We start from the raw sequence: 26,227 nt of genomic DNA, 5'->3' as shown, positions 1-26,227 counted from the left end.
AACGCTGTCCAGGATGACAATCACCCAACCCTGGGACAAAACAAACTAAGCAATGCTGATGGGGAGCAAGCAGTGCTGCCCTGGAGAAAACAGGGTCCACGTGAGGCCTCCAGACAGGTCCTGGGAACTCAAAGCCTTTCCTGACAATGGCTCTTTTAGATCAGAAAGATCTTAACCCTCACTCCTTACAAGTCCCTTGTACATGGTAGGCTGTTACAAGTATTTACAGAATGAACAAATGAAAAGCCCCACATGGCCACCATCTTGGTCAAGGGCTCATCAGAATCACCTGGGACCTTATGGAAAACACAGGGGCTCAGCCCCACCCTGGAGGGTGTCAGCTCAGGTGTCAGTGGAGGGATGAAGCGTGGATCCCTGGACAGCTGTATTCAAGTAAGCTCAGCGTAAGCTCCACAAAAGCAGGGCTCTGTCTTGTGCTCATGGCTCTTCTCCCTGCACGATTCTGGCTGCTTGGAATGAATTAGACTCCTATTAAAACGCACCTCAGGACTTCCCTAGTGGCACTGTGGTTAAGAATCCGCCTGCTGGGGGTTCCCTGGTGGTGCAGTGGTTGAGAATCCGCCTGCCAGTGCAGGGGACACGGGTTCAAGCCCTGGTCCGGGAAGATCCCACATACCGCGGAGCAACTAAGCCCGTGCACCACAACTACTGAGCCTGTGATCTACAGCCCGCGAGACACAACTACTGAGCTTGCGTGCCAGAACTACTGAATTCTGGGTGCCTAGAGCCCGTGGCTCCACAAGAGAAGCCACCGCAATGAGAAGCCTGCACACTGCAACAAAAGAGTAGCCCCTGATTGCTGAAACTAGAGAAAGCCCACGTGCAGCAACAAAGACCCAATGCAGCCAAAAATAATAAATAAATTAAATTAAATTAATTTATATATTAAAAAAAAAAAGAATCCGCCTGCCAATGCAGAGGACATGGGTTCGAACCCTGGTCTAGGAAGATCCCACATGCCACAGAGGAATGAAGCCCATGTGCCACAACTATTGAGCCTGTGCTCTAGAGGCTGTGAGCCACAAATACTGAAGCCCGCGTGCCTAGAGCCCGTGCTCTGCAACAAGAGAAGCAACTGCAATGAGAAGCCTGTGCACCGCAACGAAGAGTAGCTCCCGCTTGCCACAACTCGAGAAAGCCCGCATGTAGCAACGAAGATCCAACACAGCCAAAAATAAATAAATAAATAAATATATTTTTTTAAAAAATAAATAAATCGCACATCAAAGTCTGACGTGCACTGACCTAGCATGATGCTCCTGACCAATCTGCTAACCTGGGCCCCCAAAAGGCTTTGGGCTGAGACAGCCCTGGTGGCCCTAAGGGGGGCTCAGACCTCTGCTTGGCAGCCTACAGCTCTCCCCAGTGGCCCAGCTAACACCTCTGCTCAACAAGAGCCAGAAAGCCAGCCCGCTTTGATTTGTCATCAGGATTCAAGAAATCTGAGTGCAGGGCTCCGTTGTCTTTGTCCCTGTGTTGTCTGAGTGGCTCTCAGGCCACAGCCCTAACTAGCACCAGCTTACCCAGGGAGGCAAACTGCTTGTGGAGGGCCAGGCGGGACTGCACCCTGGTCTTCAGCAGCTTCATGGTGGTCTCCATGTGGCTGGCGCTCAGCGAGTGGTCAGCGATCACAGTGTGCTGTGGAGGACAGCGAGTGGCACACGTTAGTAGCTCCCCATCCCTTCCTCCAGGCACCCCTCTCTCCTAGGACCTGCCTGCCTGTAGCAGCCTGGACCACCCACGTCCTCAGATGCCTTCTGGGGACAGCAGGGTTTCCCTGCTGTGACAGGCCAGAGGCTGAGTCCCAACAGGAACGATACAAACTGCTGAGATGTTGAGAGACTGTGGAAAAGGAAGGCTTCTACTAAGGTGCCAGGTCCGCTAGGGTTCATTTCTGGTACCTTCGTACATAAGACCAAGGGGTAGCAGCATCTGGAGCCGCACTGCATGCAGGGCAAGGATCCAAGTTACTTTGACCTAGAGGGCTAACAGGCTCATGGCAAATGCAAAAGGTACGTAAACACTTGTAGGCCTTGGACATTTTAGTATCCTGAGTGGAGGGAAGACAGATCATAGCCCAGAGGGATAGCATTCTGCTAGTTCAAAGTCCCAAAGCCCTTCTGGAGTCTGTATGGGAGGAGAGGAATAGAGGTCCTCAGCTGAGGGGACCGGATCAGTGGACACACCTGGGGCTGCTCTTTGGGGAAGTGGAGGCCACCCAGCTTCTGCACCCACAAATAGGGATGCCCTAAGTCAAGTACGTAGTCCCTCAAAGTCAGGATGCTGCAGAAAAGAACACAGAATGAAATGATTCTATAAGTCATTTCTGCAGTGGTCCCTGGATATACCCTCCTCCCACCTTCTCATCCCCCCAAAACAGAACGGTCCCACAGGCTCAGCTGCACCCATAGCCAGGCTGCCAGCAAAACCTCCTAACTTCATCAGTTCCCTACTGTGAATTTCATCTCTCCTAGTCACTTTTCTCTTTTTCCCTTGGCAGTCTTCAACTCATTAGCAAATCTCAATAAAAAGCAGTGTCGGGGCTTCCCTGGTGGTGCAGTGGTTGGGAGCCCGCCTGCCGATGCAGGGGACACGGGTTCGTGCCCTGGTCCGGGAGGATCCCATATGCAGTGGAGCGGCTGGGCCCGTGAGCAATGGCGGATGAACCTGCGCGTCCGGAGCCTGTGCTCCTCAACGGGAGAGGCCACAACAGTGAGAGGTTCGCATAATGCAAAAAAAAAAAAAAAAAAAAGGCAGTGTACTTGATCTCTTCATCAGTCCACCAATTTACAAAATATTTTAAAAATTTTAATCCTCAGAGAATTAGAATGTTAAATACATCTATTATCACATTTCCAGAGTTTTGATCCTTCCACCCTTCCCCACCCTCCATGGCCTCATAAGCAGGAAAAGGCATGTGTTCCCTTCTCTGGACAGAGCACTCCCTCCTGCCCCGCCACCTTCCCTGCCCGCTGGGAGGTCTCTGGCCCTAACAGGTCTCCAGCTTTGGGTTTGAGCCACAGGAGAAACTCAGAAGCAGAGAGGCTGGGAGAGGAGGAAATGCTGCTGACTTACCCAACTTTATCAAACTGATACTGATTGGCTGGATTTGGAGTTTTCTTTCCATGATCCCCAGGATACAAACAGCTCAGGACTGAGTCAGGAGACAGCAAGTCACTGGAAGAGGGAAAAGACTGCAGTGAGAACGACGGCCAACCCATTGCTTCCATGCAGATGTGGGCATTTGGCGGTGGTAACGCCCCCTCTCACTGATGATCAAAGCCAGACCCTTTATATGCCTGAGGTCATCAGATACTCATAACCCTATGAGGTAGGGAGTATCATCATTTCCATTCTACAGAGAAGATCAGGCTTTAAGAGATATGGCTTGTCCAAGATCACACTGCTAGTAACTGCTGGAGCCAGGATTTACTCTATTCCATCAAAGACAGTAATATTCTTAACCATCAATTTTTTAAGAAACCTATCCCTTCAAGAGTTACATGGTGACCAGAGACTTTTCCTCAGGGGAGCAAAGCCCTGTGACACAATAGGAATAATCAGAATTTTCACAGGAGCAAAACAGATTCCTTCTACCCCAGAGAGATCCAGTGTGAAGATTTGATATTGTGCCTATCTCACTTTTTACCAAATCTCATGCTATCACAGAAATAGGTCCCCTATAAAATTCCCAGAAAAAGATATATCACATAGACTGGAGACAAGGTGACCTAGTGCTGTAAGCAGAGAGACACAGTGATGCCACAGCCACCTACTCACAATGGTTAAACATGTAATTAAACATGACAAATAGAGAAGAGATGGGGAGAGAATGGAGTAATTTGACCACAAAGGTCAACGAGGCCCATTCTTTCCCTTCACCAATGGGAGCTCCCTTTCACCTTCCAGGGACAGCATCAGGAGTGACTCAGGCGGAAACTGCTGCTCTGAGCCAGCAGGCCTCCAGGAACTTAGCACTGGGAGGGTGGCAGCTTCTGGCTCTGCCCTGCTCTCTCTCCTGACAGCGTCTCCCTGCACCACCACGACCCCCAAGGGTCTCTGTCGCCTTCGCTGCTTCACACAGAGAACTGGCTAGAAAATGAATTAACTGTCAGTCTTTTAGCCAATGTTTAGTGACTGTTACTAATATACAGAATCAGCCAAAATGAAACAGAACAGCTAAAAATGCACAAGATTAGGATTTTAAATTGACGAAACCTGATGGAAGAATCAAATCTTCTCGACAAAATTTCCATCTGCAATATGTGGCTCAGGACAACCGAATTTGGTAAAAAATAATGGCCATTAAAGAGAAGGCTATATACTCATAAAAATATGACGATTCGGGCTTCCCTAGTGGCGCAGTGGTTGAGAATCTGCCTGCCGATGCAGGGGACACGGGTTCGTGCCCTGGTCCGGGAAGATCCTACATGCCGCAGAGCGGCTGGGCCCGTGAGCCATGGCCGCTGAGCCTGCGCGTCCGGAGCCTGTGCTCCGCAACGGGAGAGGCCACAACAGTGAGAGGCCCGCGTACCACAAAAAAAAAAAAAAAACCCACAAAAAAAGACTATTCAAAAAACTATTCAGTTACTCAGGTCTTTGTTATAAAGTTTCAAAAGAGATTTTTAAAATCTTCGTAAAGTGGAAATGGAAAATAATTAAAAATAATTCAATGCCTTAATGAAAAACTGATTAATGAATTAAAGTGGCCTAATGGAGATCATTCTGGAAAACAACTTCTTGAGGAAAATTCAGCAAGGTTCATATAATTCTGAATAAAATGTTTATAATAAAAACATGAATTTCCTAATGAATTAAGAGATCCTGGCATCAGTCGTCAATGCTGCTAACATCTCAAAAATAGAGACAGCCTGTGCCTCCTGATAAAATCACGCAACGTCTCTGACACAGTGCTGCACACCCACTTCCCCCTCTAAAAATGGAATCTGATCAGATCTCTAACTCTACCTACAATTTACAGGAAATACAGGGGGAGGGAGTAACATGTTCAATTGTACCACAGGGATGCAATCATCAAAATGCAGCCTAGGGGAAACCTACAGAGCAAACAACTTACTTTCCTCAACAAATAAAAGATGGCAGGACATTCAGATGGAAAGACACTTGAAAGAAGCTTCATCCAACTGTAACACATGGACCTTAAAAAGATCCAGATTCAAAATCCAAACTGTAAGAACAAAACTAACAAAGAACACTTATGAGAAAATCAGGGAAATCTGAACTCTGACTAGATAATTGATATTAAGGAATTAGTGTCATACTGTGATTAAATTGAAATTTTTAAAAAGTATCCCTGTTTTAGTTGATAAATAAATAAAACCACACACCACGGTGTCTCCATGGGGCCAAAGTAGCCTTGAGCAAAGGCCTCTAGGCTGGAAGTCTGAAGTCTAAGCCCAGCACTTCCATAATTGGACATATGCCCCTGAACTCAGTTTCTCCATCTGTAAAATAGGGGGATGAGCTAGACAATACCTGAAGGCCCTAAAGAGCTAATCCTGGCTTCAGGGTGGTGTTTCCTCCCTCTTTGGGGACCAGGGCAATGACAGTAGTGTAGTACCATGGTACACAGGCCCGGATGGCTTTGAATCATCACTCTCCATGCACTACCCATGACCCTGGGGCAGCCTCTTAACTCTGCAGAGCCTCAGTTTCTTCACCATGTAGAGCTACTGTGAGAATTAAATCTGATGATGACAAACACAGCTATCATTTACCAAGCGTTTCACCTATGCTAAGCATTTTACCTGACTCACACAGACACCTTGGGAGGGGATCTATAACCAGAGTGAGGAAACAGACTCAGAGGCCAGGTAATCTGGCTAAAGGTGCACACACAGCTGTGAGGGGACACCCGCAGAGCTCATAGCCAGTCTGCAGTCCTGCCCCTATCACTGTATGTGCAGCGCCCCGCAGGGGAGTCGGCTTCAGTGCACACTGGGGCCAGCCTGCAGCCCTGTGACTTAGCAGATAGGACACCTGAGAAGTGAGCAGGCAGAACGATCACGACAAAGAGCTCTACTGTGGCCAGGGCCGTCATGGGGCCCTCGAGCTGTTCACTGGACCAGCACTGCAACTGGGTACTCTGAAGAAGCCAGCCCTGGGCTCCCTCTGCTGGGGTGAGGTGGGAACAAGGTCAATTCCATCCAGTGTGCTTGGGGTGGTCCAGCAACACTCTCAAGCACAAGGACCAAGGATGCAGCCTGAAGGGGGTGTGGACTCGAAAACCCAGGGGAAACGCCACCATTGTTACGCGGGCCTCTCACTGCTGTGGCCTCTCCCGCTGCGGAGCACAGCCTCCGGACACGCAGGCCCAGCGGCCATGGCTCACGGGCCCAGCCACTTCGCGGCACGTGGGATCCTCCTGGACCGGGTCACGAACCTGTGTCCCCTGCATCGGCAGGCGGACTCTCAACCACTGCGCCACCAGGGAAGCCCCCTCACTGATCTTTCTACACCTGATGTGAGGACTCACTGGAAGCAGGTGGGGCAGGGCCAGGAGGTGTGCCAGGCCAGGTGAGCCTATTTCACCCCCAGGCCCTCTCGGTCCTTCTCCCTTCCTCCCACGCTGGCTGTGGAACAAGCAGCCATGGTCAGGGCCTTTCTGGGGATGCTCCACCTGTGGCTGCCACTACGTGCCTCTGCTCACTCTCCTCAAAACCCCCACAGGGACCCGCCAGTCTTCCTCCCACTGCCTAGGTAAGGACAACCTGGGATTGAGCTGAGCTACGAAGTGAAATCCCGGCACCTTGGGACAGAAAGAGACAAGAAAAAGAGAGGCCTAAATTTGTCAACCTGGTAAGGTCTGCCAAATCTCACTTTCACATTCACACTCTTTCCACTGGTGTAAAAGCTGTGCCCTGCCCACTCAATTTAGAACAGGCTGTAGTCACTTTTAGCATCTGCTGTGTAGTGAGAGGACTTCACCAATTCAAGTCAGTGAGTGCTTCCCAAATACCTGTGATGTACCAGGACTTCTGGGCTGTGTGGATTTGACAACAGAAGCCAGTGTGGCCATGAACGCCACTCAGAGCCAGATGAGGGAGAATCCGAGAGGAGCCCAGCACCGAGGCTCCCACCACACTGCCCTCCCACGCCCCACCCCCCGGAAGCACCTGTCCAATACCCTGCACTGATGGGGGTGATCAGCTCTGTGGCGGTTGTCACTTTGGCTTTTACCGTCATGATGTTGAGGTTCATGAGGTAGTAGAAAGTTAGGTGCAGTACACTGTCATCTGGAGGGGAGGAGGAAAAGAAGACATCATTTATGAGTTAAAGACTAGAAAAACATCAACAGTATTATAGAAAGGAAAGTCAACAAGACTTTTAAGATCTTTCACTACAAAAACAACTTGATGGCAACTTAACAGTGAGTAAAAAAAGTCTCTACAAATTATTTGCTACCCCTCCCTCCAAGATGTGGAGCTTCATTTCCCTCCCTTGAGTGTGGACTAGACTTACAGACTCTGCTTCTAACTAATACAACATGGAAAGGAAGCGATCAAGGGATCACCAAGTGATCTGGGTTAACATCACTAGTAACAAGACAAAGTGATACCTCCGACCCCTGATAAGACGTGATGGTGAACGCTGCCACCTGTGGTATTCCTTCCCCAAAACCTATCACCTCAGTCTAATCAGAGGAAAACAACAGACAAGCCCAAATTGAGAGTCTTTCTACATAACACATAAACCTCATCTTCCAAAGTGTCAAGGTCATGAAAGACAAGCAAAGACTGGAGGAGACTAAGGGGCATGACGACTAAATGCAACATAAGATCCTGGATTGGATCCTGGAAGAGAAAAAGGACACTGGTGGAAAAACCAGGGGAATGTGAATAAGTTTGGTAGTTAATAGTATTGTACCAATGAAACTGACACTAATTTTGATAACTGTACTGTGGTTAAGTAAGATGTTGATATTGGGGTGAAGAGCAGGTGAGAAATCTTTGTATCATCACTGAAACTCTTCTGAGTCTAAAATTATCTCAAAAAATTTTTATAAAAAGGCAAAGAGAGGACAAGTGTGTAGAGTGTTTCCATTTAGGTAAAAAATAAAAGGCGAAGGGGATAAATATATACTTGTGTAAAAGCTTCTAAATGCATAGTTTATTTCTTGAAAATACATAGGAAACTGTCACAATGGTTGCCCTTGGAGGTAAGACCAGGACCAGGGTCTAAAGTCTGGGCTAAGAAGGAAACTTACATCTGACTGCTAACTCTTATCCTGCTGGGATGCTTTACCATGTGCTCCTTTACCCATATGAAGCCAGTTTCAAAACCCATCGTCTCTGCAAAATACAAATTTCTACTTATATTTATTAAATTAAGCAGGTTGGTCATATTACTCAAAGCCTGCATACTCTTGGCTACTTGTTCTGTGTATCTAACCTGTCAAGTTCAGAAAGAGGTGTAGTTCCATCAAGCATCCCTAATGTGTCTGATGTTTTTGCTATGTTTTCAAAGTTATGGCTTAGGAGGGGGAAAAAAATCAAACTCCATGAAGAACAACAAAGGAAAACAGAAATATGAAACTAGAATCTTTTCCTGGGCAAGAAGGCATCAGCTTGCTGGGCCCCACAGAGCGGCAGCTGGCTGCACTCCTAGGCGCTACAAGATCCCCCAGACCAAGGGGAGCCAGACCTTTGCACCTCAGGTCCAGCATGACGGACAGCGGGTGCCTCTTCAGCATCTCCTTGCGCTTGTCATCCAGCTGAACTCCCAGTGTGGGTCGCCGGCGTTTCTGAACAAAGGAAAGGGTCGAGCCGGTAAGCACTGCTCACGGGAATCTCCCCCGTCCCTGTCTCCCTGCTGGCCAGGGCCTCACCACTGGGACCCGTGCTTCAGCTCTCCAGCTGCCAGGATCCCAGCCTCCCTTTCTTTCAAACCTCTTTCTCTGCTTCTAGGGAGGATGGCACCCGCCAACTAGTGGGTCCCTAGTGCAGCCGCTCGGCACTCGCCACACTCTCACCGTGGTCTGCTCCTCCTCAGCATCCGAGTCACTCTCGTCATCTGCAGCGACAGAGAGAAGGCAGCTCGAGGTGAGGGGGCTCCCAATTCTCCTGAGAGCACCTCAACCCAGGGCGCATAATAGGGCCCAGGCTTTTCTAAATGGGTTTCTTTAGAATAAATAATAAATTTGCTGCTTCTTATTCAGTATAGAAAACAGTGATGCAATGAAAAGAAAAATGACCTACAATCCCATCACCCTTGGTTTTTTCCAGTGATTTTTAATGTCATCCTATGGACCACAAGCTCCTCCACTGGTGGTGGTGGTGGCAGTAATAACAGTAGTATAAACAACAATAACAGAAGCTCATATAATTTGAGGGGTTACTGTGTGCTGAGGACGATGCTAAGGGCTCTGCATGCATGACCTCATTTAATCCACATAATAATTCTACATGAGGTATTACTATCTTGTTTTGACAGGAGAGTAAACTGAGGCTCCGAAACGTTAAAGAACTTCCCTAGGATCAGTGAGCTAGTGAGAGGCAGGCTGAAATCCAAAGGCAGTGCTTTTCCCTGTCTACCCGAGCACTAAAACATTAAAGCTAAGCTCCCTGCCACACAGAACCAGTACAGCTAATTACCAAAGGACCAGCACTGGCCCTGGGTGGTGACCTGGCATCCCTGGAACCAGCTACGGTAGACATGGGGGAGGATCCTGACCACCACTTACCTTGGGAGTCCTCGGGAGGCTTGAACAGAGCCTTGGCCTCATCCACGCTGCCTTCAATCGCCACAGACAATGTCTTATCTAGGAGCAAGAAACAGCTTCCTGTGAAAGCTGCTGAGAGAAGGAGCTAAGCTACACGATCAGGCCCGCCCTGGGGCTGCACTTCCTCTGCCTCTGTCACAGCTTCTTACTGACCGGGGCTGGAGGGCAAAAGTCCTTTCTCCAGATGAAGAGGAGCAAGTGGGAAACCTAAGTCTTTTTCCCATCATTTACTGAAAACAAGGAACCCAAAATGCAGATTCTTGGCCAAGCATCACCTGAGACTAGGAGTGAATGCCTCTCTTTTCAGGCTTACACCAAGGTGCAGAAATCCAAACCAATGGCCTAAAGCCACACAGCACAATTCTACCAACTGTCTTAAAGGTTCTCATCCAGAACCTGTAACTGTCCACATTCTGGAAACAACAGTTCTCCCCTCAGTTCTTATTCTCTGTTCTGTACTACACTAAGCACCTGGCACCTGCCTGGTACCCTAACACTTAACTGGGAGGCAGCAGGACAGTGGGGAGGAACCTGGAACCTGCAGTCCAGTTCCGGCCTGAGTCTCTGCTCAACCAACTCCCAAACTTACAACCTGGAAAGTTATGTCACTGCTCTGAGCCTCAGTTTCTGCACCTATGAAACAGGGACTTAACAAATGGTGGCTGCCCGGTTGGGTTAAGAGGACTGAATTTTAATTATAAAATTACTTTTTGTTTGTTTGTTTGTTTGTTTTGTTTTTTGTGGTATGCGGGCCTCTCACTGTTGTGGCCTCTCCCGTTGCAGAGCACAGGCTCTGGACGCGCAGGCTCTGGACGCGCAGGCCCAGCCACTCCGCAGCATGTGGGATCTTCCCGGACCAGGGCACGAACCCGTGTCCCCTGCATCGGCAGGCGGATTCTCAACCACTGCGCCACCAGGGAAGCACTAAAATTACTTTTAAAAATTAATTTTTAATCTTCACAGCAATCCTATAGGAGCAATACTATTACTCTAGCCATTTACAGATGAGAAAATTAAGGCTCACGGAAGTTAGATACAACAGGCAAGAGGTAAATAAGCTAGGATTCAAGACCAAGTCTATTCAACTTGAGCTTGGTGTCTCAAACACAAAGCTAAGTGGCCTGCTCCTTGCACCAGGCCTGACACCTCAATGAGCGATGCCTGGGCCTGCCTCTGTGCAACTCTGTGGGTCTAGCGCTGAGAGATCAGACAGGCCATCACCCTTTGTTCTCCATTCAAAAGGGTATACAGGACTTCCCTGCTGACACAGTGGTTAAGAATCCGCCTGCCAATGCAGGGGACACGGATTCGATCACTGGTCTGGGAAGATCCCACATGCCACGGAGCAACTAAGCCCGTGCGCCACAACTACTGAGCCTGCGCTCTAGAGCCCACGAGCCACAACTACTGAGCCCACGTGCCACACTATTGAAGCCTGCGTGCCTAGAGCCCGTGCTCTGCAAGAGAAGCCACCACAATGAGAAGCCCGTGCACCGCAACGAAGAGTAGCCCTCGCCGCAGCTAGAGAAAGCCTGCGCGCGTGCAGCAACAAAGACCCAACGCAGGCTTCCCTGGTGGTGCAGTGGTTGAGAGTCCGCCTGATGATGCAGGGGACGTGGGTTCGTGCCCCGGTCCGGGAAGATCCCATGTCGCAGAGTGGCTGGGCCCATGAGCCAGCCATGGACGCTGAGCCTGTGCTCCACAACGGGAGAGGCCACAACAGTGAGAGGCCCGCGTACCGGAAAAAAAAAAAAAAAAAAGACCCAATGCAGCCAAAACAAATAAAAATAAAATAAATAAATTTACTAAAAAGAAAAAAAAAAGGGTATACAGAGTCGCAGATAGTCACAGGAGCCTGAAAGGGTTCGTTCAAGTGCATAAATAGGGATGACTAACTTCCCCCCAAGTGGCAGGCCCCTGAGATATTCCTAAGTGGCTGACCAACTTATCTCTGACAACCCTCATGAACCATCACACCTCATCCCAAACAAGCTAGCTGCCCCCATTAACACTGGCAAATGCTAGACTGTTCTTTTGACTAGTTTATTCCTGGAATTCTACAGTAAAATGGGAATGGAAACAGGCTGGGGTTTAAACACAAAAGAAAAGAAAATTACTCACCCTGTCTAGGGGGCTGGGAGGATTTCATGTAAGCTGATGATGAAAACAGGAGGGAGAAGAAAGGGGAGGGAGAGGATCAAAAGGACCAGGAAGACACAAGAAGAGAGACAGTAATGTGCTGATGCCCATGGCTGGGAGGAGAGGCATGCACTGGCGCAATGTGTGTCTGCCTGATGCAGTGGGGTGGGTGTAGGGAAGAAAAATTTAGGTGCTGGGTGAAAGCTTGCAGTAGGGCAAAAGGCAGGATCTCTAAAAGCTTCTCAAAATCCTAGTGGAGTCATGGGCTGCCTTCAAGCTTAATGAGGACACCTCCTCTCCTTCCGTAATTCACTGTTAAGACATGCAGCCTGTTCCAGGGCGTGGCGAAAGCCTGAGACAGCTTGCTGGGACCTGTGTTCACCAAACCCTCTCTCTGAAGCGAGCAGGAGGCACGGATCCACCTGCCAAGTGTGCCTTGATGGGGTGAGTGCTTGGGAAGCCAGACAGGCTGCCTGGGCACTGCACACAATAGCCGACCAGTCAGCCTCATCAAAGATTCAAAGCCATCCATTCTGAAATGCCCATCACGTTAGTCCAGCCTCAGGCCAGCTGGTCAAAGCAGCCATGCTGGGCAGTGCTGAGGGGAGGCAGCATCTATCAGAAGCTCTACCCCTGAGGGCTTCTGAGTAGGGCCAGGGAGCTTTCCTCAGCAGGAGGTACTTCCAAATGACTCAACTGGCCACAGCTGCTGCTCCCACAGCCCCCTCCCTGCCCAGCCTCCATACTCACCACAGGCTTGCCCATATGCAGTGGCCTGGACAAAGAGGACATAGAGGGGAGGTGGTAGGTGTCGGGCTGTCTCATACTGCTTGTGAGCTTGGTCGAAGGGCATAAACAGGTACTCCTGCACCGGGAGGGAAGCCTGCGAGCAAGGAAGAAGGGATTTTGTTTTTCTTTTATAGGCAGTCCACACAGGAACATGTGGCTTCTTAGTTACTTAGTATACAGTTTTTTATTTATGAAAGTGATAGCAGCAAAAAACAGTAAGAAAATGAACTTTAAAAAAAGATACCATTTCACCTAGCATCAAGAAAACATCAAATACCTAAATGTCAAGTGTGTCAACCTCTACACAAACACCTGAGAAATGAAAGACCTAAATGAATGGAGATATATGCCATTAATGGGCTCCAAGGCTTAATACTGCCCAGATGTCAATTCTCCCCAAAGTATCTATGGATTCAATGCAATCCAATCTAAATCCCAGCAGATGAAAATACACTAGCTGATTCTAAAACTTATTTGTAAATAAAAGAGGCCAAGAATAACAAAGATAATCCTGAAAAATTAAGTTGGAGGGCTTACATTATTGAGCATCAAGACTTCTGATAGAGCTAGAGTAATAAGTCAGTGTGATATTGGTGCACAGACAATAGATCACGCACACACAAACCCAAACATACAGATATCTGATTTATGACAAAAATGGCACTGCAGAACAGTGGGGGAAAAAATGGTCTTTTCAATAAATGAATCAGCTGAATAACTATGTGGGGAAAGAATGTGACCTTCACCTCACACTATATACAAAATTCACTTCCAGGAAGACTATAGATTTGAATGTGGAAGGTTAAACAATAGGGCTCTATAAGAAAATACAAGAATATTTCCATCACCTTGGGACAGAGAAAGGAAAAGACTGATAACTAGATCGTTTTAAAATTAAGAACATCTGCTCATTAAAGGATACTATTATGAAAATGAAAAGATATCTGCAGAAGACTCATCTCCAGAAAATATAAAGAATTCCGGGCAACCCAAGAGAATAATGAGCAAAAGACTTTAATAGGCCTTTCACAAATGAGGTATTCCAAATGCCAATTAGTATATAAAACATGCTGTGCTCAACGTCACTGGTCCCCAGGGAAATGGAAATTTAAACCATAAAAGATACCCTCCAGAATGGCTATAATCAAGAAAAATGACAACATCAAGTGTTGACAAGGATGTGGAAAATTAGAACTTTCACATGGTGATGGTGGGAATTTCAAAAATCAGTACAATCACTTTAGAAAATTGTCTCACTGAATACCAAGGCTAAATATATGCACAGCATACTACGATCCAACAATTTCATTCCTGGGTACATATTCAAAAGAAATGTGTACACATGTACACCAAAGGATACATATAAGAAGGCTCCTAGTGGCATTATTCACAACAGCCCCAAACTGGAAACACCCCAAATCAAACACTAAAACATCAATGAGAACAAATGAACTCCCAGTACTCACAACAACCTAGATAAATCTCACAAACAAACTGTTGAATCAAAGAAGCCAGACACAAAAGAATATGTACTATATCATTCCATCTATAGAAGTTAAAAAACAGGCCAGGACTTCCCTGGTGGCACAATGGTTAAGAATCCACCTGCCAATGCAGGGGACATGGGTCCGAGCGCTGGTCTGGGAAGATCCCACATGCTGTGGAGCAACTAAGCCCGTGCACCACAACTACTGAGCCTGTGCTCTAGAGCCTGTGTTCCACAACTACTGAAGCCCGTGTGCCTAGAGCCCATGCTCTGCAACAAGCCACCACAATGAGAAGCCCACACACCACAACAGAGTAGCCCCTGCTCGCTGCAACTAGAGAAAGCCTACGTGCAACAACGAAGACCCATAGCAGTCAAAAATAAATTAATTAAAAAACCAAACCAAACAAATGAACAAAAACAGGCCAAGCTAACCTGTGATGTTAGAGTCAAGATGAATGGTTATGGGGTGGCGGGGGACAGTGACTGGGAGAGGAATAAAGTAACTTCTGGAAAATTGCTAATGTTCTTGATTTGGGTGCTGATTACACAGATGTGTTCACAAATGTGTACACAGTGAATATCCACTGAACTGTGAGTATGCTTACGAGTTGTATGCTTTTCTTTATATAAAATTATTTTTTTAAAGTAGCATATGTACATTTTTTTAAAAAGTTGTATTCCAGTTTATAAGGCAAAAATTCCCAGTTCCCAACCACGAAAGGTAACTGTTAATGGTTTGGTGTGAAAACATACTTTTCTAAGCACATACATGACTTACACATATATACAGCCATTTGAATACTTTGTAAATGAAGGTATACAAATGGGATTATACTACATGTTCTACAACTTGCAGTTTTTGATTTCATAATTTAATAGATCTTTCTGTCCAGTTATTCTGTCAGTAACAGGATGCTCCATACTTCCATTATAGGTGTAAGACAGAACCACACAAGAATTTATTTAACCTGTACCCTATTTATTTAACCTGTACCCTATTTAGGAGCATTCAGAGTGTTTCCAGTTAACAGGAAAAATTTAAGTACAACCAAAATTTTTGGTTTCTGATTTTTGTCCTATATGAAGTGTTACTGAGCATATTTTGTTAACTCTAATTCTATGCCTAGAGTTGAAGAGAAGAAATGTAGATCTTACCAAATCCTACAAAAGTGAATTTTCAATTCACTAGGGTCCTTTTACAAAGTTCCTCCATATTAGCCATTTACCCTGCTTTATAAAACTATAAAGATTTAGATCAAATCTGGCTTCACAAAGCAAACAAAAATCAGGTTACCTATGTAGAAAGAAATAACATTTTACAGGTAAAGTGGGGACTTTTCCTCCTAAGGTACCCAACGGTTTTCAAATATGAGTAAAGTTCTTTCCAGACGAGTAGACTTGCTGAGCAGCTGGCCCCTGAGGTACAGTCAGGGGGATCTAACAGACATCTGTGGAAGCATGCTTAGATACCCTGGGACTGTGGGCTGGTGGAGATCATGCAAGGTGTAAACTAAACTTACAGTTTGTGGAAGCGTTTTACGCGGAATAGGCGCTGGGTGAAAAGAAAACGCCGAGGTACGTGTGTGCGTACGTTCCAGAGCCAATCCTGCCAGCAATTCCTCCACATCGGACACAACCTTATCACACCTGCTGTGGGTATGCAGACGGGACCATCCTTGCACTGTGCTCTAACACTGATTAGGGTAACAGACCCGACAAAACCCACAGGTTGATGTGGCTGCTGGTGGCTTCAGGTCAGCAATGTGTCACTGAGTGGTGAAGGCAAAGCAAAAGCCGAGCAGGTGGCGGGGTGTGGGGAGACCCTCACCTGCATGATGCTGTTGAGACGAGGCTGGAGGCTACTCAGGTACTCCTTCTTTACTTCAATCTCCTTAAGGATCTTCTCCTTGTTGGACAGGCACTCTCGGTACTTCTCTGCCAGCCTGTTGGGGGAAGACAGAGCTCTGTCGCCTGATGCTCTCCAGGGACACCCCAACACACCTGTTCACTATCAGACTCTACCTAATGACAGTAGTCACGGTTATCTGCTAATGTTTACCTAGCACTTACTATGTGCCAGGCACTTTGGAGAATGGTTTACAAGCATTATGGCATTTAATCCTTATAAAAATCCTGGAAGATAGGGACTTTATCCCAGAAGGAGGAAACGAAGGCTCAGGGAGGTAGATAACTTGCCCAAGGTCATCCAGTAAGAGCAAGCACGGAGCTGGGCTCTGAACCCATGCCTGTCTCCTCCAGAGGCCATGCCCGTGACCACTGGTGTCACCTACTGCTCCGTTTCTTGCCTCAGAGGCTAGACCCAGAACTTTTACAAATATATGGACTCAGCAGCTATAGGACACAAATGAGGCCCATGGACCTGAGTGGGGCAGAGTGGGGATAGATTCCAGACCAGAGCCACAGGAATGGAACACTTAATGGCTTAGCCAAGGGCAAGTGATGTACTGGACAGGGGTGTGACAGGCCAGCCCCATCTGCTAAAAAACCCTAAGATCCAGACTCAGTACTTATTAAATTCATTATGTAGACCAAAGGCACAAAATACACTCAACAACAGAAAAAGGCAAGGAATTGGCAAAACAGCAGCTTCTCTGACAGAAAACAGAACAATGTGCCAACCAAAAGCCCTGGAACTCGTGTACAAACATGAAAGGGAAAAAGGTCACCATGATGGAAGGGATGCAACCATAAAAAGTCCAGGATGAAAAAAATATACATACCATATTCTAAGGAAGATCTAGATTAAATTACACAGTATAGACTTTCTACTTACGGTTAATAAATAAAAGCTCTTTATTAGTACAAAAAGTTTTATATATAAAGGGGTGCCTCAAAGCATTATTTATGATACCAAAAAAATGCAAACAACCTATAAGTCCAATTCAATATGGGAACAATTATGTGATTTACAATTTACCCTGGAATGTTGTACAACCTTCTAAGATAATGTTTGCAAAGCTTTGCAATGCCACACAAATATGCTTACAGGTGGGGGAAAAGGCAAAAAAAAAAAAAAAATCAGATTAATAATACAAAAGGTATTTAGGTCTTAGGCACTAAAATTTTAAAGGAAAGGTTACTCTTTCTCATAACGGCGTTAAGCAATTCCAACCCCACTTATGATACAGTTGGTCAAGTGTGAACTGCTAAGTGTGAATTAATCACAAAATGGGATTTGGTCTTAGAGACTATTCTGCTGGTCCACAGTGCTTTGCTATCTGATCCTGGGTCAGGAAAAAGCACTGTCCCTCATGGATAAAGGCCCATGTCTGCACAGGTGAACAAGGTCAGGAAGGAGGAAACACTACCTTTTCCGCTGCTCCAGCTCCCAGTCCAGACGTGCAAGGGTTTGCTGGTGAGGGTCTCCCATGGTGACTTCCGCCTTGCTGATATCTGGAGGAGCCTCCTTATAAAACTCCTCTAAGCTGACCAGATCGATTTCTTCGTGCTTTGACCTGCAGTCAAAAACTCAATGTCAAGCTGCTGCCCTCAGAAACTCAAACTGTGGCTTAAACAGGCCCAGAGTTCCACCCCGTGTACATCAACTCAGCCCTGGCCTACAGCTACCCAGGAACCTAGAATCCAGTCTTCTCAGCAAATGCTCATTAGCAGGTGTTTCAGTGTGAAGAGAGGTAGTTGGTGACATGCCACAGGATCCTTATCCATGTTGCCCAAGCTTTGTATCCATGATTTAGCTGAAGACCTAAAAATACACTTATGAAATTTACAGACCTCTCCAAGCTGTGCAAGAGAGCTAAGAGCTTGAAGAATCAAATAAAAACACCATGGTCTAGGTCTAGATTGTCAGGTTGAAACCAAGAAATGCCATTTAACAGGAATAAACATAAGAGTCTACACTTAAGTTCAAATTATTAACTGCCTAAATATAGCATGGGGAAGATCCAACATAGTATGACCAGATGTGAAAAGATCTAGATGCTCTAACTGTTGATGTACAGTGACACACAATAACTGACACGGGGATTTTTTTTTTGTTTTTTTTTTTGCGCTACGCAGGCCTCTCACCGCTGTGGCCTCTCCCGTTGAGGAGCACAGGCTCCGGACACGCAGGCTCAGTGGCCATGGCTCACGGGCCCAGCCACTCGGCGGCATGTGGGATCTTCCCGGACCGAGGCACGAACCCATGTCCCTTGCATCAGCAGGTGGACTCTCAACCACTGCGCCACCAGGGAAGCCCCTGAGATGGGGATTTTTATCTCCATTTTTCAAATGAGATAGAGGCTTCCATTAGTAAGCAGCTTGCCCAAGGTCACACAGCTAGGGAGAGGCAGAGCTGGGATTTGAACACAGGCTGTCTGATTCCAGGGCCCCTGATCCTTCCACATGGCCACCTGCCTCACTACAGGGTTTGCTGGCTTACATTTGAACAACGGTTACAAGTGGAGTATCATATCTTTCTTCTTTTTAAATAGTACTATTTTTGAAACTTCTTGTAAGTCTTAAACTGAGAGTTTATTTCTTCCATGAACCCTTCTCCCAGGTTCCCCCAATGATAATATCTTATCTAAGCATAATACATTGTCAAAACTAGGAAACTGACAATTGTACAATACTATTAACTCAGGTACCTGATGCGGATTTCACTTTCTATTAGTATTTAAATATTATTATGTGGATGGATTTGTGAAGCAGATAAAGACACCTCTCAAAAATCAGCATACACCAGACCCAATGCCTAACGTGGTCCCCCTCATCCCAAGTTTATTACAAATAAAACCTGACTCCTTTCAGTTTACACAAATAGATGTGATGAAGAAAGAACACGTTCCCTTCTCTTATTTTGTCTATTCCTTCCTCTTTCACATCTCTCAGCTTGGATTTGCCAAGGGGCATCAGAGTTCAAGGACACTGACAAACTGTAGTTTGTTCACCTAAAGGCAGCTAGGCAGCAAGAGGTTCAGGTTCCGAATAATGAAATCCATTTGCAAAAATGAATTGCTGGAACTTTAGAGAGGAAAGCTGGGCCAAAAGGTTAAAAAGATGTAACTGGAAGTGAGCTGCTCCCATACAGGGCGCTCAGGAATCAAACTGGTAATGCAAACGCTCTGCCTGCTGGGGAGAGACAACTGTTTTTCACCAGGTTCAGAGCGCAAAACTCAAAAGAGTCAGATAGGCTTCTGAGGTTCTTTGTGCAGCCTGGAACTACTGCTTCCAATTCTCCCACTCAAAGTGATCTATTCACCCTTCCGCCAGATCCTGTAGTCTCCAAGTGCATCTGACTTCTTTTTAAAGAAACTGGCTCACACTGAGCTATGTAGGAAAAAGCAGTTACCAACAGACCATCTTGCCAAAGCCCTGTGCTCCAAAACTCACTTAAACTCCAGACATTTGGTGATCTCCTTCTGCAGGTGCATCACCTCATACAACAGGTTCTGGAGCTGCAGGTGATAGGCATCCACCTTCTGCTTGGCCTGAAAGGAGGACAAGGTCAGAGGTGAGTGGGGCAAGTTGGGGTGGGGTGGGGCAAAGCAGAGCAGCAGCAAACTCAGAAAAGAGGTAAAGGAGATTAAAGAGGGGATGAGAAGGAAGAAAAGGAGGGTTAAATCTCTCAGCTCCTACCTCATGAGTCTGATCTCTTCCTTTCTTCAACCTGATGTGGGCTAATCGGTTAAGCTTTTTTAGAGTCATGAAATGCACACAGCTCTGGATCCTCCGATCTTCGATCTCTACTGCCTACAGACCAAAAAAACTGGTAAAGACCTTGACAACAGGAGCTGGCTTAGCTTCCTTCAGCTCCTTGCTGCTCATCCTCATCCAGAGTCAAAAACAGACACTGGAAGGAGCTCAGAACCATAAGAAGTGTCAGGGGGAAATGGAAGAATGACTGTATAAGGGAATGCTTAAGGTTCCCAGGCATAAAAAACTAATTTCTGCTTGGACCAAAGTAACAGGAATCAAAGATGGAGCAAAGGCAGCCAATGCAAACAATAGCTGTCTCTACACAACGTACACAGAGATCCTAACAACGGCAACATCATGCCATACAACTTGACCTCTGTAAACAACATTACAGAATAATTTAGATGAAAATAGAATTACAGCTGTAAAACTTGACTACAGTAAAATAGAATGTAATAATGTTAACAATATTGGCCTGTATAAGCACAAATAAGTGAGATTCCTGGAAAAATATGGATTTTTTTTTTTTTGCAGGCCTCTCACCGCTGTGGCCTCTCCCGTTGCGGAGCACAGGCTCCGGACGTGCAGGCTCAGCGGCCATGGCTCACGGAGCCAGCTGCTCTACAGCATGTGGGATCTTCCCAGACCGGGGCACGAACCCATGTCCCCTGCATCGGCAGGCGGACTCTCAACCACTGTGCCACCAGGGAAGCCTGGATTGTTTTGTTTTGAAATTACCCATTTAGTTTTCAGTCACACTGTTTTGCTTCTCTGCCCTGAAACCTTTTTTTCCATTTAATATTAATACTTTAATTTTTGGTCTGTATGATTTATTTGTACATATCTAGCCTTATAATAGCAATGGTGATTGACATGTACCATAATTTCTCCATGCCCGGCACTTAATAAATATCATTTGGATGAATTATCAAATTACAGTTACAGAAAAAATTAATTATCCTGTACTTTCATGACTGTAATTGATGACTGGGTGGTGATGTTACAATAAATTAATAGGCAGGTCTCTGGAGCCCTCAGGCTCTAACCCCTTGATGATGGCAGGATGTAAGACCAATATAAAGAAGGGCTCTGATAGGTGCGAAACAGGTCCATCCATGCAGACCCACCAGGTCCGTGTCCTCCCAGCCCCACTCCTTACCGCATCCTTGCCTCCCCTGCTCTTCAGGTCCTGGATCTCGGCCATGAGCCTCTGCAACTCCTGGCATGTGTACTTGTATAGCTCATAGTCTCTGCCAGGGTCCCGCAAGTCCACCTCAGCCTCCTCGCTGTAGTATTTACCTTCCTGTGGAGGCAAGGATACAGGCCTTGGATGGAGAGTAAAAGTCTCTCTGTTGGAACAGGGACACCAGGCTGAGATAAGTAACAATGAAGCCCCAAATGAGGTCTCTAAAGGATCTGGTCTGCAAATCAAATGTTTTTCTTCTTTTCAAAATGGAAAAGAATCCTTTTTTCCTCTTTCTGATTATAAAGTAATGCATGCTTGGTGTCAGAGATTCAGAACATAGTGAGGAGTATCAAAAACAAAATGAAAACTTGCCTATAATCTCACCTCCCAGCTTGAAGTAACTCCATTGTTAGTATTGTGGATAAATACATTAAAAAAAATAAATTAAATGGGATCATATTGTTAATGCTATTTAGTGCAATTTCCCATCACAATAAATATAAATCTCCATCAAAACGGCTACATATAGATGAACCAGAATTCATTTAACCAAATTTCTACTGATGGGTGTTTAGATGGTCAAATCAAGCTTTAGCAGAAACTAAATTATCCTAATTGGTCTCCCAGACTTTGGAATAAACAAACACATCTCTTTAAGAGAGAACCAGTTACAATTAAAAATATTGTATTGCCTTTTTTTTTTTTTTTTTTTTTTTTTTTTTGTGGTACACAGGCCTCTCCCGTTGCAGAGCACAGGCTCCGGACGCGCAGGCTCAGCGGTCATGGCTCACGGGCCCAGCCGCTCCGCAGCATGTGGGATCTTCCTGGACCAGGGCACGAACCTGTGTCCCCTGCATAGGCAGGTGGACTCTCAACCGCTGCGCCACCGGGGAAGCCCCTGTATTGCATATTTGAAAGGTGCTAAGCGAGTAGATCTTGGGCTTCCCCGGTGGCGGTGGCGCAGCGGTTGAGACTCCGCCTGCCTATGCAGGGGACACAGGTTCGTGCCCTGGTCCGGGAAGATCCCACATGCTGCGGAGCGGCTGGGCCCGTGAGCCATGGCCGCTGAGCCTGCGCGTCCGGAACCTGTGCTCTGCAACGGGAGAGGCCACAACAGTGAGAGGCCCGCGTACCACAAAAAAAAAAGAGAGTAGATCTTAAAAGTTCTCATCACAAGAAAAAAAATTTTTGTAACAACTATATAACATGTTGGATGTTAACTAGACCTATTTCGGTGATCATTTCACAAAATAAACAAATATCAATCATTATGTTGTACCCCTGAAATTAATATAATGTTATACACCAACTATACCTCAATTTAATTTTTTAAAAAAAGAGTCAGAATCAATACCTCCCAAAGGATAAGGTTCTTCATTAATTTTAATTTCCTAAATCTGAGGAAAGCATCATCTTCCATTTAAATTGAAGCTGGTATGTTTCTCTATTCTAGTTAAAAAACAAACAAAAACCACAACCAACCAAAAAATCAATACAGTTAAGTCATACAACCTACGGACTGGGAGAAAATACTTGCAAACGATGCGACAAACAAGGGCTAATTTCCAAAATATACAAACAGCTCATATAACTCAATAACAAGAAACCAAACAACCCAATCAAAAAGTGGGCAGAAGAGTAAATAGACATTTCTCCAAAGAAGACATACAGATGGCCAAGAAGCACATGAAATGATGCTCCACATCGCTAATTATTAAAGAAATGCAAATCAAAACTACAATGAGGTACCACCTCACGTCAGTCAGAATGGCCATTATTAAAGTCTACAAATAAATGCTAGAGAGGGAGTGAAGAAAAGGGAACCTTCCTACACTGTTGGTGGGAACGTAAACTGGTGCAGCCACTATGTAAAACAGTATGAAGGTTCCTCAAAAAACTAAAAACAGAGTTGCCATATGATCCAGCAATCCCATTCCTGGGCATATCCGGACAAAACTCTAATTAGAAAAGATACATGCACCTCAACATTCATAGCAGCACTATTCACTATAGCCAAGACATAGAAGCAACCTAACTGTCCATTGACAGATGAATGGATAAAGAAGATGTGGTGTATATATAGACAATGGAATACTACTCAGCCATAAAAAAGAATGAAATAATACCATTTGCAGCAACATGGATGGACCTAGAGATTAGGTACGAAGTGAATTCAGTCATAAAGAGAAAGACAAATATCATATGATACCACTTACATGTGGAATCTAAAATATGACACAAATGAATTTACTTACAAAACAGGTTCACAGACACAGAGAACAGATTTGTGGTTGCCAAGGGGAAGGATGGATTGGGAGTCTGGGATTAGCAGATGCAAACTATTATCTATAGAATGGATAAACAACAAGGTTTTACTTCATTGCACAAGGAACTATATTCAAGATTCTGTAATAAACCATAATGGAGAAGAAAAAAATAGTTAAGTCATAAATTAGCTTGACAGATTCAAGGACAGAGAAACAGCACAAGAAGAACCTGCTGACTACGAGAGCATTCAGGCCTCAGAAGACGTTCTTTAGCTACATGGTTCTGGTACTGTCTTGGTAGCAGACCAGGGATGTCACATCTCCAAAGCCTTAGTGGCCTGCTGCAGATGGACTGCCTTCTGCTGACCATCAGGAAAGCTGGAGACACACACCATACTAGAATGCATTCTCTGTTCAGGCACTAATCATGTCCAATACAGGCTTGTTGGTTCTTGGGATGCTGCAGCTAAATCTGATGTGGATACTCAGGTCTTGAAGAGCCAAGGGAATTCCAGGCATCTGGTCAAACAGAGGCCACCTGGGAGGTTGTGCCTATGACCCTCGGCTACTGTGAACCCACAGCCAGGTGTTTGGCCACGAGCTGCAATTTATCAGCAGCAGAGCAGCCCTGGCTGATCTTACCTGTTCAGTGTCAGAACGATTACGCTTCCCTTCAGCTGGCGCTCCATCACTTCGGATCACTTTGGGCTTTCGTTTTTTGCTTGATTCGGATGACATGGTTGTTTGGTGAAGTCAGGAGGAAACAGCAGAGACCTGTTAAGAGGAGAAAGCTCCTGAGCTTTTCCATAGTTGGAACTGGAGATTTTCCTAGAGTCAGAATACTGAAGTCTAACTAGCAGTTGTGCCTGCTTACACTCTTGGTAACTCAAGAAAAGTCATCAACCCTCCAAAGCCTCAATTTAATCCTCTGTAAAAAGCGGAATCATCCCTCAGCCTGTTCAAAATGATCTCAACCTCCTTTAAAGGCACCACCACCACCCCACTGACCAAACTCCTCAGCCAGGCACATAAGCCCATTCTCAACACTACTGATTGATCATTGTGTGCTGGACCTTGATATAAGCACTTCAAGGGTATGTTCTCATTTGGTTCTTATAACAAGGATCCTCTCAGATATGAACAAGCACCATTTTACAGATGAGAACACTGAGGGTCAGGAAGGTGAGTGACTTGCCCAAGGTCACACAGCTAGTGTGCTAAAGCTAGGGTCCAACCCATGCCACAGCAGTGCTCCTGACAACTACATTACTGTATCTTGTAGTGTTGCCACCACGTCATCTGGCGATGCCATCAACTCCCCGGTTGATGCAAAAATTTAAAAGAACAGAACAGGAACTTCCCTGGTGGTGCAGCGGTTAAGAATCCGCCTGCCAGTGCAGGGGACATGGGTTTGAGCCCTGGTCCAGGAAGATCCCACATGCCGCGCAGCAACTAAGCCCATGCACCACAGCTACTGAGCCTGAGCTCTAGAGCCCGCAAGCCACAACTACTGAGCCCACACACTTAGAGCCCATACTCCACAACAAGACAATCCACGAAGAGTAGCCCCTGCTCACCGCAACTATAGAAAGCCCGCGCACAGCAATGAAGACCCAACGCAGCCAAGAAAATAATAAAATAAAATAAAATAGAAAATAAAAAATTTTAAAGAACAGAACATACATTCATGGGCCTCTACCATCACAAAGCATCCTCTCTCTGCTACTTCTACTGACTGTCACCAGCAGCCCCTGAGGTGGGCAGCATTAACCCCCCTACCCCAGTGAATCTGTCACCAACACTTATTGAGGGAGCCAATGCCTCAACAGAGTCGAGTCAGAGAAACCCTGGGCTGGAGTCTCCAGTCCTCTATTTCATGGCTATGAGTCCTGGGACAAGTCACTTCACTTTTCTCTGCATCTACTTCTTCCCAGATCAAATGAAAATAGCCATCCCTACCTCAGAGATGGTTGTGGACATTAATGCAGGAGGCGCTCCACCGGGGCAGGCGATGAAGATGATCTGAGAGCAGGGCTTTAGATGGTACACGAGTGGTTAATAGGCGCTCCACCGGGGCAGGCGATGAAGATGATCTGAGAGCAGGGCTTTAGATGGTACACGAGTGGTTAATAATGTTAAACACCTACGGAGAAAGTTAATCCCTTTCTTTTTAGAAATTTCTGATTGCTTCAAGGAGAACGTGTCATTTCCCTAGTTAGTCTTTAAGATCTATGAATGCCAACGTCCTTTTGTTAACAAAATGACTCTATCTCAGATCCTTAAACAATGAAATCTAGCCACAATTATTAACGATAACTTTACATATTAAATACATTAATTTTTATCACTACCTTCTGCATAGGACAAGTGAGAAAAGTTTTCTATTTATGGCAAAGATTTAAATTTTTCTTTTAAAGTAAATTTAAATTTTTAAAGTGACTCAATTAAAAGCCTTTAGTAAACAATCGTACAAGGTAAGTTGATTTTTCAGAGGGACCCGAAAAACATTAAGTGTGGGAAATCCTGACTTTGGCAAGACAGTAGACAGTGCCTGGCACACAAGTGCATAATAAATGTGAGCTGGTATCACCACCACCGTGGTGGTCGTTATCCAGAAGCTGCCCCGTAAGGCCTGACGATGCTGCAGCCACCATTTTCTACAGGAGGAAATTGAGAGTGCGGCGCCGAGCGGCCGGGGTCCCCGGAGAATGAGGACGGAGAAACCGGGTCAGACCCCAGCCCGGGAACGCCCTCGGGAGGTCCGCACACCAGTCCCAGCGCGTCCAGCCCCACCCCGCTCCTCTCCTTACCACACTGAAGCCCCGACCTGCCCCGTCCAGCAAGCCACTTCCCGCGGCTCGCGCACCATAGAGAAGCGGAAGGAAGGAGCGGCCCACCGGAAGTGAGGCGCGGAGGCCGGAAGCGGGGCGCGA

The 26,227-nt window shown here is 46.1% G+C and overlaps 1 protein-coding gene across 4 annotated transcripts in view; it reads right to left on the bottom strand.

Moving 5' to 3' along the window:
* The window catches only part of THOC5 (THO complex subunit 5), a 33,973-nt gene extending 7,775 nt beyond the window's left edge, over positions 1-26,198 (bottom strand). Inside the window, exons 1-17 of one of the 4 annotated variants that reach the window (XM_067015027.1) lie at positions 26,105-26,187; positions 25,254-25,399; positions 23,937-24,068; positions 21,001-21,144; positions 19,782-19,895; positions 19,536-19,633; positions 17,510-17,656; positions 16,009-16,123; positions 12,653-12,785; positions 11,885-11,917; positions 9,725-9,802; positions 9,014-9,054; positions 8,686-8,785; positions 7,169-7,277; positions 3,097-3,198; positions 2,208-2,304; positions 1,545-1,659 (exon numbers count right to left, since the gene is read on the bottom strand). In XM_067015027.1, coding sequence (XP_066871128.1) covers positions 1,545-1,659; positions 2,208-2,304; positions 3,097-3,198; positions 7,169-7,277; positions 8,686-8,785; positions 9,014-9,054; positions 9,725-9,802; positions 11,885-11,917; positions 12,653-12,785; positions 16,009-16,123; positions 17,510-17,656; positions 19,536-19,633; positions 19,782-19,895; positions 21,001-21,144; positions 23,937-24,032 — 1,522 coding nt within the window. In that variant the 5' untranslated portion in view covers positions 24,033-24,068; positions 25,254-25,399; positions 26,105-26,187. Of the gene's footprint in view, positions 1-1,544; positions 1,660-2,207; positions 2,305-3,096; positions 3,199-7,168; positions 7,278-8,685; positions 8,786-9,013; positions 9,055-9,724; positions 9,803-11,884; positions 11,918-12,652; positions 12,786-16,008; positions 16,124-17,509; positions 17,657-19,535; positions 19,634-19,781; positions 19,896-21,000; positions 21,145-23,936; positions 24,069-25,253; positions 25,438-26,104 lie in introns of all 4 variants that reach the window. The other 3 variants (XM_067015028.1, XM_067015029.1, XM_067015030.1) reach the window with 3 other exon arrangements.
* Between the last annotated feature and the right edge of the window lie 29 nt (positions 26,199-26,227).

This window comes from Kogia breviceps, chromosome 15 (genome assembly GCF_026419965.1).
Source record: "Kogia breviceps isolate mKogBre1 chromosome 15, mKogBre1 haplotype 1, whole genome shotgun sequence".
In the NCBI taxonomy this organism is placed as follows: Eukaryota; Metazoa; Chordata; class Mammalia; order Artiodactyla; family Physeteridae; genus Kogia; species Kogia breviceps.
The sequence above is the reverse complement of the archived record's forward strand: the minus strand, read 5'-3'. Positions and strand labels throughout refer to the sequence as shown.